We start from the raw sequence: 14,755 nt of genomic DNA, 5'->3' as shown, positions 1-14,755 counted from the left end.
AGAAAGAAGGGGTGGGGGGTGCTGAATGCCGCCTGCCTTTTCTGCTCCTGTCACCATGGCAACAGATGGCAGTTTGGCAGGAGAGAGGAGGGGGAGAGCTTTGTATGAGGCGGCTCACGCCAGCTGGGGAGCCTTCAGGGTGGGGGGTCTGGGGTCTGGCCGCCATGCCGAGCAGGCTCCTCCCCCACACCCCTGCCGAGCAGTCCCGTTGCCAGCAGGGTAGGTTTTAGGCACACCCCCATCTGAGCCTCCTTTCTCTGGGTTACAGCTTCACCCCTGCTCACAGTGGCCAGCTGGCCCTCTCAGCCACCCCTCCCTGTCTCCCCCTCACTCCTGGGCCAGAGGGTGAATTGGAAAGAGGCCGGTGTCCCCACCTGGACATCCCATGCACCTGGGTCAGCGCCGCGGTGGAGACTGCAGCTGGGCAGTGAGCGTGGCGCTGCCTTGCCCACCCCTCGCCCTGGAGTTGGGAAGGAGGCCTGGCTGGGGCATAGCAGCCTCACCTCTGTTGGGCCACTGGCTGCAGGGGCGCCCACCCCAGGGCTGAAGGCCCACCCCTAGGCACTGCCCCATGACCATGTCCCAGCCAGCCCTGGGGCCACACCTCCTCCTCCCTCTGCACCTAGGAGGGCCCAGGCCTGGCCGAGGAGGTGGGCAGGGGAGGGGCCCAGGGTGGGGCAGGGGGTGGGGGGAGTTACCTGGTCACACGGAGTCTGAACCCGCCCCCTGCACCCCTGGCTCCTGTGGCACCGACCCCATGCTGCTCTAGGCCAGGCTGGCTCTTCCTGCACAGGTAACTGCCCCCCTGCAAGCTCCGCCCAGGCTCTGCCCTAGTTATTCTGTGTGAGCATGAGTCCCTGCGTGTGCACTAGGGTGAGCGTGTGTGTGTGAGACAGCCTCCTTCCCGTGGGCCCTGTGCACGCTCACCTGTACCAGGTGAGGCCCAGTTGCGAGGTTCCCAGGTGGGAGCGCTAGCTTCCGAGCCGAGTCCTTGGGCCTGGCGCCACCCACCCCATGGGTGAGGAGACTGCTGGCCACTTGCCTGGCCACTACAGGGACAGGCTCACCAGCCAGTCTGACATTGAGACCCTGAAGTTGCACGCAGAACCCAGCTCGGGGCCGGTGGGGGGTCCAGGGGCAGGTGCTGCCTCCCCCAGGTCCAGACAGTGCCTGGAGTCAGCACTGCTGCCCCCTCCCACCCTGGCCCACAAGGCGCCACTGGTGTTGGGAGCTCCAGGTCCAGGCAGACCCTGCTCCACCAGGACGGGTGGCACTGGGCTGGTTTCTCTGTGGCATCCCATGGCCCCCAGGGCTCCAACTGGAGCAGGTGTGCCCAGCAGGGCCTGCCCCAGAGTCGCCCTGCTGGCCCTAGTGCCTGTAAGCACCCCTGGGGGCCCCTGACCATCACAACACCCTGGCAGTGCCCTCTCACCCCACAGCCTGTAGCCCGATGCCTCCCAGAGGTTTCCTTGGGATTCCCAAGGGCAGCCCTGTTCCTCTGGGTTTAAGCCCTGACCCCCACCCACTCTCTTCAGCCCAGGGAACCTTGCTCTGCCCCTCCCCTCCTCCCCTGCAGCCCCTTGGGGAGCCCCCCAGGGTTACTGTCCCAGGACAGACGTTCCCCATCAAGGGCCTTGGGTTGGCGGAGGGGAGACTGACCTTCCTGGGCCTGGTGACAGGCTCTGTGCTCCTCTGCCAGCTACACTCTTTCCCTTATGGTCCCCACCCCAGGTGTGCTGATGTCTGCCCCCAAAACCAATGTGTGGGTCACAGCTCCCTAAGAGACACCCCCTCGGTCAGGAGGGGACTGGGCCTGAGGCACCCGAGGCCTAAGGGTCAGCCCTGTCTTGGGCTTGGTGTCCCACCACCTGCTGTCCCCTGACCCCATGGAGTCCATGTGGGTGCCTTCCCAGGCAGGACTGGTGGGGCCCGGAGGAGGGCTCCTGACCTGAGCACAGGGTCCCAGGACCTGCCACACCCCCACCCCACCAGCCCCTCATGCCACCTTTGGGGGCCCTGGTGGCCGAGGGGCAGGGAAGCTTGGCCGTGGCTGTGACCCTTCTGGGAAGGTGCAGGGACGCCCTGCCCAGCATGCTGGCTGCTGGTCCCAGCCTTGGCTGCAGGCAGGGAGAGGACACGGCCACATGAGGTGAGCTCAACCTGTGAGACCAAGGCCGAGGGCAGCCCCAGCCAGTGGCCAGTGCTGAAGGGCAGAGGCCTGGGGCCACCCTTGGTGGCCGGAGACTCATCTTTGGGGCTTGGGGTGTGAGCGGGGCTGTCCTGACAGCTGCGCCTGGCCACCTGTGGGGATGTGGTGAGCCCGCCCACCCCTGCTGGACGGCCCCTCATTGGGGGCTGGGTGCCCTCACATCCTGGACACGAGAGCTGCCATTTCCAAACAGCCCTTCTTGACACAACAAAACTGTGTGTGGTGATAATCCCGTGGTAGGCAACGATGAGTGCTTTTTCCCATCTGTGTGCAGCCTCTGCTCAAGGTAGTTCTGTTCTGTGGCTTAGTTTTTACCCATTTGGGCAACAAGTTTCAAGTCCATTGCCAGCTGGTACCCAGAATGATTAGGTGGGCAGAGGTCTTACTTCTGTGGCAGCCCTGGCACATGGCACACCTCCCCGTGGAGGGGCAGTGGTGCCCAAGGGGCTGGGCCTGCCCTGGCAAGGTGGGAGGGGGCGAGAGGCTCTCTGGATGACATCCAGGAGGTGAGCCGGCACCCGAGGGGCTGCTGTGGTCTTCATGGCTCTGTTGACTTTTATCAAAGTGGGCACCTGTTTTAGCCACGCGCAAATGGGCTGGAATGGCGCCTCTGTGATGAGGGACAAGCTTTTATGATCCCCGATCTGGTTCTTTAATAACATGTAGTAAAGTTGGCGCAGTGGCGTGAGGTGAGGGAAAAGCCCAAAGCCACGTGCCGTGCACGTGCACCGCGTGGCCACACTGCTGTGGGTCGGAGGGTCCAGCCTCGCTCCCCACCGCTGTGCCCATCGCATCGTGCGTGGTGACAAGGATGGGTCCTGGTCTGCAGGCACACCCAGGGGCCTGTCCTTGGAACTGTTTCCAGGGTCTCTGGGTGTGCCTGTTGGTGGGCTCTCAAAAGTGAGGCACCATGAAGCGGGTTTGCGTAAGTGTCCGTGTGGGAGTGCTGTTCTGTGCTGGGCTGGGCAGTGTGTGGGAATACCCGCCGGGGTCATGTGCCAGCTGGAAGGACGATGTGCCCTCGCACCTGGGGGTCCCGCTCTGAGACCTGGTTTCTGTGCCTTTGGGAAAATCAAGGGTGTTAGAGTCCATTGAGTGGATTCTCTTTTCTGACACCCACAGATGTGTATTCGTGACAGTCCATTTGCATCCATCCCCACCACTGTTTCGAAAAGCCCTTTGATTTTCCTGGAGTTCCCAGTTGCCTCTTTTCTCATTGCCGTATTTGTTATACATTCATTTAGAAATCTATGTGTAGATAGGCCATCACTCTCTTAGGTCCCCTGCTTTCATGGTGCCCTCCTGTCAGAGTTTCCCAGGACCCACTGCTCCCCTCGTTTTACCAGCTGACATCCTAGGAGGAGTCAGATGGGAGGAAGCTCTGAGTCTGAATGTCTGTGCTCAGGATCCCTCAGGGGAGCCCTCTGTCCGTAGCGCCTGGCCTCCCATGGGGCTGATGGGAGGGAAGACGCCACTCCGACTGGACCGCCCTTTCCTCGCCCCCAGTTACAGCAGAGCTGTTCAGAAGTGTTATCCTTGTTAGTTGGCATCTTTCCCCTGCATCTCTTGACCCTGCCGCCCTACTGAAGTGACCTTCACAGTGCCAGATCCGTGATCACGTCTCAGTCCTCACCCGGTCGGCAGCATTGGACAGAGCTGGCCCTTCCCTTGCGTTCCTCGCTCCACTTAGCTAACAAAGTTCCACATGGCACTAGTGGGAGCCCACTGGACACTTGCTGAGTGGGTGGGCGGGATGGATGATGTACGTCCCTGGGATCTCACTTTCCAGAGGCCATCATCGCGTGGGATGGGCAGTCCACGGGCTCTTTGGCTCTGCTATGGGACACCAGTTCTGGCATAATGTACCCTGTCCCCTGCCCACTCTCAGCTATTCCCTGTGGTCAAATACGGGGCTTCCTGGGTTGCTTGCCTCTCTGCTCCCTGTCTTCTTGCCTCTGGGGACATTTCCCCGTGTGTCTAGTCCTTATCGCAGCAGTTTTTTCCTGGCAGCTATTATTTATTATCTTTCGGATCTTCAGCCCCTTTCTCGGGTTCTCATCCTTTTTGTAGATTTCTTGTTTTATAGATGCAGTAACTTATTAAATTTTGTGAGTCAATGCAGTACACACTAAAAGAGTTTTTAGATATCTGTTTTTACAGGATCAGCTGTTTCTTTCTCTACTTCCTCTAGGAACCTGTGGTTGGCTCTTTACCTAAATGAGGAGGCTGGGTAGGTGGTGTGGCTCCTTTTGTGTGAGTCGTCAGAACGTTTCTTGGCTGGGTTTCTCCCGGGGGACCCCTGCCCAGAGCTCAGTGTGGTGTGTCTGGTGGGGGTGTGCATTAGGCCCCTCAGAACGAGGATTTGCCCTGGGCAGCCTGCTGGCCGCTGTGGCACTGGACGGCTGCCCCTGGCTGCCTCTGTCTTGGCATGGAGAGAGGGACGCCCACCCACGCTGTCCCACCTCTACACCCTCGTTAAGTGCCCCACCCTCAGACCTGACACTGACAACTGAGCTTCTCAGTGGGTCCCCTGGAGACCCGCAGGCCTGGCCCTCATCCCAATCCCTGTCACTTGCCCCCTCTTGCCAGGCTCCCTCTTTTCAAATCCAGAGGTGGGGGCTATGGGCGGCAGACTCAAAGGCCCTGGGTCTGGGAGGCGGCAGGCACTGGCCCCAGCCTGGACTCCTCCCAGGGTCCCCTCCAAGCACCTTCCAGCCCCTCGTCCCCAGAACTCCACGCAGCTCTGCCTCTGCCTCGATCACCTGGGCATCAGCGTCCTCTTGGGACCAGTCCTCCCAGCTCCCCTCTCCAAGCCCATGCCTCACGGTGGCCTGCTTGGGAAACACTTCCCGGCACCTCCCAGCCACAGACGATGTCGATGTCACTGCCCCAGCTGTTTCAGGTCCCATGCCAGCCTCTGGGTGGGGTAGGGTCCGCCTCCGCCACTGAGCCTGGAGGCCTGGGGATTGGTGGCCCTTGGTGTCCAGTAGGGGCCCAGCATTTCACCCCTTCTCAGCTTTGACCTTGGGAGCTTGGCCTGAGTGTCTGATGGGGGAGGAGGTCAATGTCCCCAGGAGGGCCACAGCCCCCCAACCCTCCCACTGAGCCCTGGAGTGAGCTCTTAACCCCGGACTCCAGTTGGTGGTTTCTCTGTCAGCATCTTCCAATCGGTGCAGAGCCAAGAGGGGGCTTTTGGGGAGGGGCATAGGTCACCATCCTCTGATTTTTTCCAGGGACTCTGGCTCCAAGCCCCTGCGGCTGCTTTTGGGCCCCCCAGCTGGGCCTCTTCATGGGTGTAACCCCAGACTGCCTCTGGAGGGTGCAGGGAGCGGTGTGGGATGCTCAGGACTGCAGAGGTGTGTGTGGGGTTCTCAGCTAGTCTTTACCACAGGCAGGAGACACTGTTAGGATGCCCCTGAGGCTGGAGGGGCCACCCCAGCCCCCACCCCAGGAGGGAACAGGGAGCCAGGCTTCAAAGCCTGGGCCCTGACTGCAGCCATCCACTCATTCCTGGGCTGCAGAGACGACTGGCTGCACCTGGGGAGGGCCGTGGGGACCGACTGACCGGAATAGCCCCGCTTATGTAAGGCGCCAGAATGCCTCTTCCCTGCCCCCACCCCGCATCAAGGGCTGCCCAGGGGGTTCCAGTCAGTTCTGCACAGGGGTCAGCAGTGTCCCTGGTCATGGTCATGTTTGGGGGCTGTGGGTGGGAGGGTGAGGAGCTGGGCAGAGGCTGCCTAGCAGCTCTGGCGCGTGTGAAATATTTCAGGGCTTAATTAATTTAATTTGAGAGGTTCCTTTTCGAAGCGTGAACAGTTGTCTCCCAAGAGACGCCCGCTGCTCCCCGCTCCCCCCTGCCTGGCGTTGGTGGGCGAAGGAAACAGGGAATCTACATTGAGAGGGAGCCGCACTGGCGGTGCCCCGCCTCCCTCCCCCTGCTCCGGAGTCCCCCCCCAATCCGGTACCCTTCCTAACCGCTGGAGGAACTTGCGTGGGTGTGAACCAGGAGCCCGGAGCGTGATGGGGTGTGGGGGTGTCACTGGGAGCTGCGGCAGCAGGGCCTCCACAGGAAATGTGGGGGCACCCGGCGAGGATACTGTGGAGGGGGCTGCCACGCAAAGCTGGGCGGGGCGCGGGATACGGCATCCCTCCAAAGGAGGAGGAGGAGGGGTTTGGGGAGCTCAGAGCCCCAGGGGAGGCTGAGAGAACTGGGGCGCCTGCTCAGCACACCGAGGGTTGGGGCAGGGGGCGCACCGGTGGGGGGAAAGGGGCGGGGCGTGGAAAGCAGGCGGCGGGGGCTGGCTAGTGGGCGGGAGCGGCGCTTTGATGTCTGCGGCAGCGGCAGCCCCTCCAGCGGCCAGGCAGTCAGAGTCCGCCGAGCCCGCTGCGGCGCCGCGGGGCTGGCGAGGCGGCCTCGCAGCGCGCTTGTCTGCCGCGCCCGAGGCGCGGAGCGCTTGCAGCGGGCCTGCTGGGACTGGGCGCCCCCTGTGTCGGGACCCGGGGAGCCCGGGGTAGGTGCGTGGGGATGCTCTCTAAGCCCGAGAACCCAACCGCCGGCCCTGCGCCTCTCGCTCCCCAGGCGGGAGCACACTTTGAGGCCGGACGTGAGCGTGTGGGGCGTGGACCCGGCACAGGAGAGGAGAGCCAGTGCCGGCGGCCCCCAAACTGCCTTGCAGCGCCTGGCGCCGGCCCGCGGTGCGGGGCGCGGGTGGAGCCTGTCCGGCTGCTGCCAGCTGCGGGCCGAGGGCGGGGCCTGCGGACAGGATTTGTTTGTCAGGTCCGCCGAAGGTTAGGCCTACAGCCCCTGAACGCCCCGTCTAAAACCTTGGGACCGTCTCCCGCAGGGAATGCGCGGTGGCCCCTTAGGTCGCACGGCTGGGTGGTAACCAGTCAGGAGACAGGAGGAAGAGGGCGCTGATAGCCCAGTACCTGGGCAACTGTCGCGTCGTTTGGGGGTGGGGGGTGGGGAGGCGTCTGCGAGTGTGTGGCATCGGCCTCAGCGAGGCCCACACCTCATTACCCCCACGTCCCACCGCGCCCCACTAGAGCAACGTGGACGCTTTCCCAGCACAGTCTCCCTGCGCTGGCCTTGGATGCGGCGCTGGGCCAAGACCCGGAAATCCCTCCAACCCCTGCTGCAGAGAGGGGCGAAGGGCAGAGGCGCCTCCCAGGACCCCACGGGCGCTTCCAGGCTGGGGACTCCGGGTGGCGGCACTGGCGGCTGGTATTGGCCATGCCCACCGCCGAGCGGCCCAAGCTCCCTCCCGCCCGCTCCAGCAGGGCCCCGCCCCGTTTCTGCACTTGCGCGGTGAGCCCTGGGCGGCTTCTGCCCTCCCTCGGACTCTCCCGCCCTGGGACCCTCCCCGCCCGGAGGCGTGGGGGCTTCTGCAGCGCCTGCCCAGCCGACGGTTGGAGGGAGGTATTCTCCCGGCCAGTCTCCGAGAGCTGTGCTTTGCGCCCGAAGCCAGATTCGCAGCCAGGGCGGAACGAGACCCTGCAGCGGGCATGGACAGCTCCGCGTGCGCTGAGCTTCCTGGCGGCGCCTCCGGAGATTGCTGCTGATTCGCGAGGGGCCGAGTGGAGGGGCGGCGTGCCACCGGCGTCCTGGGCTTACAGGTGGCCGCTGTGCCCGTGACCTCCAGGACCAGGCCCTGGGGAGAACAGGGGTGTGGCCGAGGGAGGAGTCTCAGGAGCGGTGACAACCGGCTTCCAAGGGCTCCCTGGCTCTGGTGTCCCACCAGCGGTTGGCCCTGAACAAGTCGCAAGTCACCTGCTGTCCCTGGACCCTGCGGGTCGGACCACCCTGCGGCTGAGCCTAACGCCGGAGGTCCTGTCCATGGTGCTGAAAGGGGCTCTGGGGGCCTGCTGTCGCAGACTTGCCCTCGCCTCGTTGGACCTGGGAAACTGAACACCTTCCGCCCAGTGCCTCTCGCGTTCTCCCCACCTCTTTGCATGTCGCGCCATCGACTCTCCAAGCCTGTACAGAGGGCATGATGGGACAGAGTTTGTGCCTGCACCTGCCAGGGAGACTCAAGGCCACGCTTGGGCACGTTTCACCCTGACCCCTGAGCAGTGGCAGGAGAATGGGCGTTAGGCTCATGCAAGCCTCGCCCAGCCTGGCTCCCTTTCTGAGAAAGAGAGCGGGGTTGTTGTATCAAAGTTCAAGTGGAAGATACTTGGGAGCCTTAGTTCTGACCAGACAGCGGCATTTTTGGGACAGGTGGCCACATCCAGGCCTGAGCACTGCTGGAGCCCCCCAGGGACCCAGGGTGAGCCATGGCTCCGGGCTGAGTGGTCTGCAGCGCACAGGCTCCCCTCCACCCAGAGCCGTGCCTGGTGTGGGCAGGGCAACGGTGAGACCCTGCTGGGCCCGTACTGTGGCTCCCACCGAGGAGGCAGAACCTCACACCCGTCCCCCAAATCCCACCCTTCGTGTCTCCAGGCTGACGTTGGGTCAAGAGCCCCGGGGGTGCTGATGTGCTTTGAAGGGCTGTGGACACACTTGCTGTGTGTGTGTGGGAGTGGGGAGCAGCTCATGTCACAGCGAGCGACCTGAAGACGAGTGCTTAGATAAAGTCCTCATGGAATGAACAAACGTATTAGGAGGTTTGTGATGAAAGGAAACTGAAGGTAAATACTCGTGTGAGCTGAAGATGCTGGCACTGGTTCCCTGGGCTGCAAAGCAAACTGCCACCCCCTGCTCCCTAAAGCAACAGAATCTTATTCCATCAATTCTAGAGGCTGGAGTCTGAGGGCTGGCTCCTTGGCCCAGGCCCCACGCCCAGCTTTTGGGGGTTCTCCCTCTGTCTTAGTCTTTGAGAACACTTGGGGTGCCTGGTTAGCTCAGTTGGTTAGAGCGCAGTGCTCATAACACCAAGGTTGCTGGTTCGATCCCCGCATGGGCCACTGAGCTGCGCCCTCCACAACTAGATTGAAGCAACTACTTGACTTGGAGCTGATGGGACCTGAAAAAACACACTGTTTCCGCCCCCCTCCCGAAAAAAGAACACTTGTCATTGAAGTTAGGGCCCAGTCTAAGTGCAGGCTGATCTCATATGGAGATCCTGTAAGTCAGCTAACTCACAAGGCACTTTCCAAATGAGGTCACCTTCATGGGTCCCAGGTATTAGGGCATGGACACATCTTTTGGGAGGCCACCGCTCAATCATACACACTCGGTCTGTGGTTGGGGGCCCCAGCTGGATCCCACAGTGTCCCCAGGGGCTCAGGGTCACCTGGAGCTCCCTTGCGGAACCAGCTCATGATCCAGAGACTGGCAGTCCCCTCCCAGTTCCACCCCAATCTGAGCCCTGGAGGAGCCGGCCCTGGGAACCAGCGAGTCCCTTGCTTTCCACCAGCAGCTGCCTCACTCACTACTCTCTCACCTGCTGGGAGCAGGCCAGCAAGCTGGGGATGGGGGGACACAGACTAGGCGAGAGGCCACTCCTGCCAGGTAGGCTGCCTGGGACCTCGGGCCACTAACTGGCATGTAGAGAGGGCAGGACGGACCTGCCCTCTGGTCCCAGAGTTTCGCAGACAGCAATGTGTTGTCTGATCCGGGCTGGGTTTGGGGCAGGGGGACAGGGAGCCTTATCTGAGCCCGCCCACCTGGCCCGCCCTGCCCGGGCCAGTCTGAGCCACGTGTCCCATCCCGTGAGGCTGTCCCCCAGGGTGCTCAGCTCGTACCAGATGCCAGTCCTGGGCGTCCCTCTGCAGCCTGGCAGTCAGAGGATATCGTGTATTTCTGGTCTGTTGCTGCGTGACATGTTACCCCAAACTCGTAGCTTGAGACAGCAAACACTGTGTAACAGCTTCTGAGTGTCAGGGGTCCCGGGGCAGCCAAGCAGGGTGGCTGTGCTCCGGGGTCTCACGGCTGTTTCTGTGAGGTCCCAGTTCAGGCCACGAGTGTGGCCTCAGAGCAGGCAGCAGGCTCCTTGAGCAGAGCAGAGGTCCAGGACGGGACCCCGACAAGAGGGTGTGCCGCTGACATCAGCTGGTCTTGGGAGGGTAAACACATCCTTTCTGCCATGATCCCTCGCCCACACAGGCCAGCTGAGGTGGGCATCGGAGGGGACCTCACTGCCAGGAGGCGGGGGCCATGGGGTCCTCCTGGAGGCAGCTGCTCTGAGTGACGAGGTGGCAGGAAGGGCCGAGGCCAAGGGCCAGGTGCACTGGGGACACTACGGACAGCCGTCCCCCGTGAGCAGGGCCCGTCTCCTTCCTCCCGCCCTGTCCAGGATGGTGCCTGTGTCAGCTTCCCTGGGAAGCCTGCCGGCCAGCCGGGCCTGGGCCACGTGCGGCATGGAGCTCCCATTAGGGCTTGTGGCCTGTGGGGAGCAGCCCCCCTCAGTTCTGCCTCCAGAACCACCCACCCTCTCTTGCCCTTCACGAGGGCACGGCTGGGGTCCCGGCTGGGCATGGGGGTTGTGGAACGTGTGGGGACAGTGTCCTCGGCAGCTGCACCTGGAAGGTCAGGTCCCAGGGCAGTCAAGGACAGCCTGCAGCTGTGAGCGCCATGCCGGCCGCTCAGCAGGAGGCCATTATGCGCTGATGCCCCAAAACGCATTCTGTGCTGGGGGCAGGGACAGGGCCTTGTTCCTCGTCCTGTGGCCTTCTCTGTCACAGCCGCAGGGCTGCATCCACCCGCTGCCCTCTGAGGTTTCTCCTGGTGCCCACTGCGGCTGCCAGCCGGCGAGAGGAGGCAGTGCTGGCTCAGGGCAGCCAGTTTTGCTGATTCATTTTCTAGGAGCCAGCGTGGCCACCCCACCCCTCCAAGGACAGCCCGGGCAGGAGGGGCGCTCCATCCAGTCTGTGCAGGGGCCACAGAAACTGCTCCCCACAGCCCCACAGTGAGGCCTGTGAGGTGGTGGAAAGTGGGTCACTGTTAAGTGTGCTCACGGTCCTGGAGAGCTGGCCACGTGTTTCCAGAGGCGCAGTGGTCAGCAGAGGGGGTGAACAGTCCGTCTGCCATCCCAGAGGTCAGTGGCCAGACCTGGTCTCCCTGAGGAGTGGCAGGGAGCTCTCGGGAGGTCTAGGCGCAGCAGAAGCCCGAGGGGTGGGAGCAGGGCCGGCCGTGGACACAGAGCCGGGGCCCTGGGGCACTGTCCCCCCATGACCTCCCAGGCCGCCATGGGTGCTGCTGTCTGGTCACCCGTGCCCAAGGGCCAGCTGACATGCAGCCCTGGTCCCCAGTTTGCTGCACAGCAGGTGGCCGGTGGCCCCTGAGGTGGCGACCCTCCCACGGGCAGAGGGAAGGGCTTGTACTTGGCAGGAGGAGACTCGAGGGAAGGAGGGAGCCCCCACCGGCCAGAAGAGCTTTGGGAGCAGAAACTTTAGGGTTTGCAGAGCTGACCCCCGTGGGGGTGTGTAGAGCTGCGGTGGGGAGAGACTGGGGCAGGGCCTGCCAGTGCGCGATAGGACCTCCGTCCGTCCGTCCGGGGACCTGTGTGGGAAGGCCAGGCCCGGAGGAGATAAGGGGCAGGAGGGGTGGCGAGCCGCGGGGTAACTGAGCCGGAAACGGGGAGGCTTCAGGCATCCCGGCTCCCTGGAAGCCCCAAACCCTCGAGGGGCTCTTTTTCTTCATCTGGCTCCATGGCTCAGGGCTGGGCGCTCATGGGAACAGCGCGGTTTGGAGATCCAGTCATTCGAAGGAGAAATGGCGAACAGTCTCATTCCCCTTTGATGTGTGCACATACCCTGCGTGGGGGCAGGGCCAGTGGGCAGCGAGGTGGGTGTGGGCAGCGTGTGCCCCTCTCCTACTCTGGGTCCCCATCTGTGGAGGGCCTTCCAGGCCTAGACAGACACGTGGTTCCAGGTCCCTCTGCTGTGTTGTCACCTTATTTCTTCACGCTCCTCTGCAGTGGACGGGACACAGGTCAGCCGCTCCCAAGGAGACGGAGAGGCTAACTGCCTGAGTGGAGAGGGCCCGGGTGGGTGGGGACCAGGCCGGCCCCCCCGGAGGGACAAAGCTCTCATCTCCAGGCCTCACAAACCTCCTCGCCAACCTGTTAAAGGGTGGTCGGGATGCGCTAGGAGGGCCCTGGGGTGACAGGGACAGCCGGGCCACCCGCCAGGCAGGGCAGTCGGCAGGAAGGACGATGAGTGTCCTTTCAGGGCCATGAGTGCGCCCCGCGCCCCAGCCCTCCTGGGGGAGGCTTCCCTCTGCCTCTTGAGCGCCTTTCCTGGTGGCCCAGGGGCTCCCGCCTGCAGTGGAGGTGGGGCGGGCAGCCCCCTCCGCGGTGGACGCGGGCACCCTGCAGTGTGACACGGTGTATTTTCCTTCTCTGTGTGTGCGCCTGTGTTTGCTGTGAACACAGTAATTAGAGACAAAACCACAATTGGATAATGAGCCTGAGCACTGGGGGGAGGGTGAGAGGGTGGTTGTGGGTTTGCCCAGCACAGGCTGCCTCCGCCATCCCAAGGCCCCCGCCACCCGGGGCGGCAGGGAAGGAGGGACAGCTGCATGCTGGGCTTCGAGGGGTGTGTAGGGGTCTGTTTCTGGGGGGGGGCAGCCAGTGGAGGAAGGTGAAGGAAGCCACCAGAGTTCCAGGACGCGCCGGCCACGTGTCCCATAGGCCGGAGAGCGAGCTGCTCCATGCGTGCTGATGGCGTGGGACTGTCCAGGGCACCTCGTCCGCTGGGCCCTTTGTCCTGTAACCTTTCCGAGCACAATGCACTGTGACGTAGAGGCCACGTGGGCTGGTCTGTAAAAGGGGGTGGGGACAGTTCCCCATTCACACAGCACCAGGTGCAGGTGGGTGCTCACCAGGCCACTGTTATCATCATCGGTGGTGACCTCATCGTCCCCCAACTTCCTGTTTCTGGAGGGTCAGCCGGCAGTGCTGGAAGCAGGACCAGACTCCTCCGCACACCTGTGACTCCTGCCTTCTGAGGAGAGGTGTGCAGGGGGGGTGTGCGCACAGGTGTGTGCTGAGTGTGTGCCGAGTCTGCCCTTGCCCGGGCGGCGCTGCTCTGCCACCAGCCTGTCCCCACTGCAGTCAGCCTCGAGCGTTGTCCCTGGCCTGTGCATTTTGGTTGTTACCATTTTCACGCCTGCTCAGTAACAGTACTGTTGGGCGACATTACCTCATTCCCCGTTTTTCGCTAAATGACCAGCTGTGCAGAGTTTGGCCTCCCCCCTCACTACACCCTGGTCAGCGACAGCTCTCGGCCCTGTGGGGTCTCCCAGGCTCACTTCCGGAGATTTTCTGGGGTGTCCTTCCTGTACCTGCCTCACCTGGCGTCTGTCCCGGGTGCTCGGGGACTTGGAGGAGCTTGTCTTCTCAGAGTAGCAGCCTTTGCCACCTGTCCCCCCCATTCCCTGCTTCCTCTCAGGCTGTCTGCCTTGTTTTGGGGATGTATCGATGGACAGGAAGTTCCGCTCCTGACTCCGGCTTGCTCCCAGCCGGTTCCGCATCTGGGCCGAGGATAGGCTGCTCGGTCCTGGGGTGGAGTCCCCGCTGGCTCTGATGGACAGACGCTGATGCTACCCTGCTGCCCTCCCCGCCTCTCCACGCCTCTGCTCTTCACCTGCCTGGAAACACAGGGCTCCTGAGCTGATCAAAGGCAGCCGGTGGGGGGCCCCAGGCGCCTGCAGCCTCCCCGGCAGGGCTCCCAGCACAGCCCCCCACTCGCCCTCTGTGCCCGGCCTGCGGCTGCTGTGCCTCTGAGGCCACACAGCCTCATGTCTTGGCTGCGATGTGGCAGAGGTGTGCAGCAGCTGGGGGACCTCCCTGAAGTGTGCTTGGAGGGAGACATGGCTGCACTTGGTAAATCCACACAGGAGGCGAGAGAAGGTTGCATGAGATGTGTGACTGACTAGGGGAATATTTTTTCGGTGCAGATGACAAAAGGCAAATTGGTAAGAAGCCCCACTGGCCAAGGTCAAAAGGGGCAGAGACTAATCCAAGCTGTTGGGAAACATGAGGTGTCAAGGTAACGATGACAAGGGGCAGGGGGCGCTGTCTGGGCGATCTTCTGACATTGGAAATGACTCTTTGTAAAGTGTGACTGAAACAGTGTGGGTGACCGTGACGTGGTCTGTGTCCCTTAAAATAACAGAAGTCACCACCAGGCTGCAGTGCTGTGGTTAACAGATTGTCCCTCACGTGGCAGCGCCCAGGCCCCCCAAATGCAGCCCCAACCACTGTGTAACCTCCACGTGCCCATCTGGGAACTCCAGCCACCTTGGAGAACTCCGGCGTTGGGGTCCAGGCTCAGGGAGAGCCCACGGTGTCCTGGGCTGGAGGCCATAGAGCAGAACAGCCAGAGGGCAGCTGGCAGCGGCCTGGGCTGCAGTGGGAGAGGGCCTGGCAGTGGCACATCCCAGCCTGGGAGGGGAGGGGAGGGGAGGTAGGCGCCCAGCTGTGACAAGGGGGTGGTGACCAGGACTGTGGGTCCTTGAAGTGTGGCTGTAAGAGCAGAGGTGCATTAACAGGGCATTCCCTCGGCTCGGGGGCAGATGGTGCAGGACAGGCTGGGTGGAGGGTACTGCCCAGGAGTGGTCTGGGGAGAGCAGTGAGCTGCACACAGGTGCCTGGGCACCTG

The 14,755-nt window shown here is 63.0% G+C and overlaps 1 protein-coding gene across 18 annotated transcripts in view; it reads left to right on the top strand.

Annotated features, from left to right (window-relative positions):
• The window catches only part of BRSK2 (BR serine/threonine kinase 2), a 54,822-nt gene that overhangs the window by 16,777 nt on the left and 23,290 nt on the right, over positions 1–14,755 (top strand). The window contains exon 1 of one of the 18 annotated variants that reach the window (XM_019667345.1): positions 13,950–13,977. The exons of the other annotated variants lie outside the window; for them this stretch is intronic. Within the exon in view, the coding sequence (XP_019522890.1) occupies positions 13,965–13,977 (13 nt within the window). The 5' untranslated portion in view covers positions 13,950–13,964. Of the gene's footprint in view, positions 1–13,949; positions 13,978–14,755 lie in introns of those variants that run through there. 18 annotated transcript variants of the gene reach the window in all.

The sequence above is a fragment of the Hipposideros armiger genome, unplaced genomic scaffold (assembly GCF_001890085.2).
Source record: "Hipposideros armiger isolate ML-2016 unplaced genomic scaffold, ASM189008v1 scaffold_494, whole genome shotgun sequence".
Lineage (NCBI taxonomy): Eukaryota > Metazoa > Chordata > Mammalia > Chiroptera > Hipposideridae > Hipposideros > Hipposideros armiger.
The sequence above is the reverse complement of the archived record's forward strand: the minus strand, read 5'-3'. Positions and strand labels throughout refer to the sequence as shown.